Source organism: Tupaia chinensis, unplaced genomic scaffold, assembly GCF_000334495.1.
Source record: "Tupaia chinensis unplaced genomic scaffold, TupChi_1.0 Scaffold000644_1, whole genome shotgun sequence".
NCBI classification, from domain to species: domain Eukaryota; kingdom Metazoa; phylum Chordata; class Mammalia; order Scandentia; family Tupaiidae; genus Tupaia; species Tupaia belangeri.
In genome coordinates, this window is record NW_006160165.1 from 7,073,256 (window position 1) to 7,074,805 (window position 1,550).

A 1,550-nucleotide genomic window follows, 5' to 3' on the forward strand; every position below is an offset into this window, starting at 1 on the left:
TGGGGAGGGGGCGTGCTTGGTGTGGACGGTCACTCCTTTCCATGCTGTTGCAAATGGACGGAAAATTCCTGTCGGGAATGGGCGTCACCCTGTGTATCCACGCGTGGGCTCTGTCCTCCGGATCCGTCTGCAGGGATGCCTGGCGCATTGGGCTGGACACCGAGGGCCAGTTCAGGGCAGACGCAGACGCACTGGGCCGGGCCTCCCACGCCCTGAGCACGTGCCCCTGCCCTGGGGCGCAGGCCAGCTGCCCTGCGGGTCTCGGGAAGGTGCTGACTTGCGCCCGCAGGCTTACGACCAGAAGAACATCCGCCGCCGCGTGTATGACGCCCTCAACGTCCTCATGGCCATGAACATCATCTCCAAGGAGAAGAAGGAGATCCGCTGGCTGGGCCTGCCCACCAACTCGGCCCAGGAGTGCCAGAACCTGGAGGTGGAGCGGCAGCGGAGGCTGGAGAGGATAAAGCAGAAGCAGGCCCAGCTGCAGGAGCTCATCCTGCAGGTAGGCCTAGGCGCCGGCCCCGCCCCTGCCGCCAGGGGTCGCTCTTGGGCCTGGTCCCCACAGGCCGTCCCGCCAAGGGTGGGCCCAGGGCCCGCGCAGTAAGCGTAGAATCTCACACTGTCCCAGGGTGCGTGTGAGTGTGTGCACGCGCAGGCGTGCTGTCTCCTGGCACACAGTCTCAGCAGCACAGACAGCGCCTCAAGCATGATGCCCAGGACCGCTTTCCAGGGTGGCAAGCCCCTCCTGAGCCAGTGTTGGTCGGGGCGTCAGAGATGAGGTGGCTCAGGGCACCTGGCCTCGTGGGCAGCAGGCTGGCGTAGCAGGGCAGAGGGGCTGAGGCTTCTGGGCCCAGTGACCCTGGGGAGTTGCATTTACCCGAGCTTGAAGGGTGCTCACCTGGTGGGGGTAGGGCTGGGGCCTGGGTTAGGAGACCTGGGACCTTCCAGAAGGAGTGCAGGGCATGTGGCTGCCCGTCTGAGAGGGTCTGGTCATCCGAGGAACCTGCCTGCTGCTTCACACACAGCACATGGAGGCATTTGGAGGGCTGGGAGAGGCCTGGCCCTCCCCAAGGCGCCAGCTCACCCCGGCCTACCTGCCAACTGCCTGACTAGGACTCCCTGAGAGGGGGCCTCAGAGACGCCTCAAGTGCAGGCCCTGCCGTGGGGCGCCTTGGGCCCGGAGGAGTCAGGGAGCCCTTACCCAAACATCAGCTTCCTCCTGCACCCTGGGGCACACTGTCTTCTTTCTGTCCACAGCACAGTGGGGACCTGTGAGGCCGCCCTTCTCACCGGCCCGCCTCGGCAGCCGGGGGCTGGGGGTGGGCCTCGGTCCTAATGTGTAGCACAGGGGGCGCTGTCTGGCTGGTTGCTCGTGTCTCAGATGCGTGGTCACCTCAGAGGTCACCACCGCTTGGTCTGGTGTGGCAGCCGGGGGGGAGCTGGGTGGCTGGGTCTGGCTCCCGGAGTCGGTGTTTTCTCCTGTGCCTGACTGGGCGTCCTTACTGGGTGCAGGTACTGCCCCTGGGTCGCAGAGGCTGCCACTCCGCGTC

The 1,550-nt window shown here is 66.1% G+C and overlaps 1 protein-coding gene across 1 annotated transcript in view; it reads left to right on the forward strand.

The window, feature by feature from the left end:
- Window positions 1–1,550, forward strand: part of TFDP1 (transcription factor Dp-1) — a gene marked incomplete in the record, with an annotated part of 43,941 nt that overhangs the window by 35,291 nt on the left and 7,100 nt on the right. The window contains 1 exon segment of the mRNA XM_014592056.2: window positions 290–502. Within this exon segment, the coding sequence (XP_014447542.1) occupies window positions 290–502 (213 nt within the window).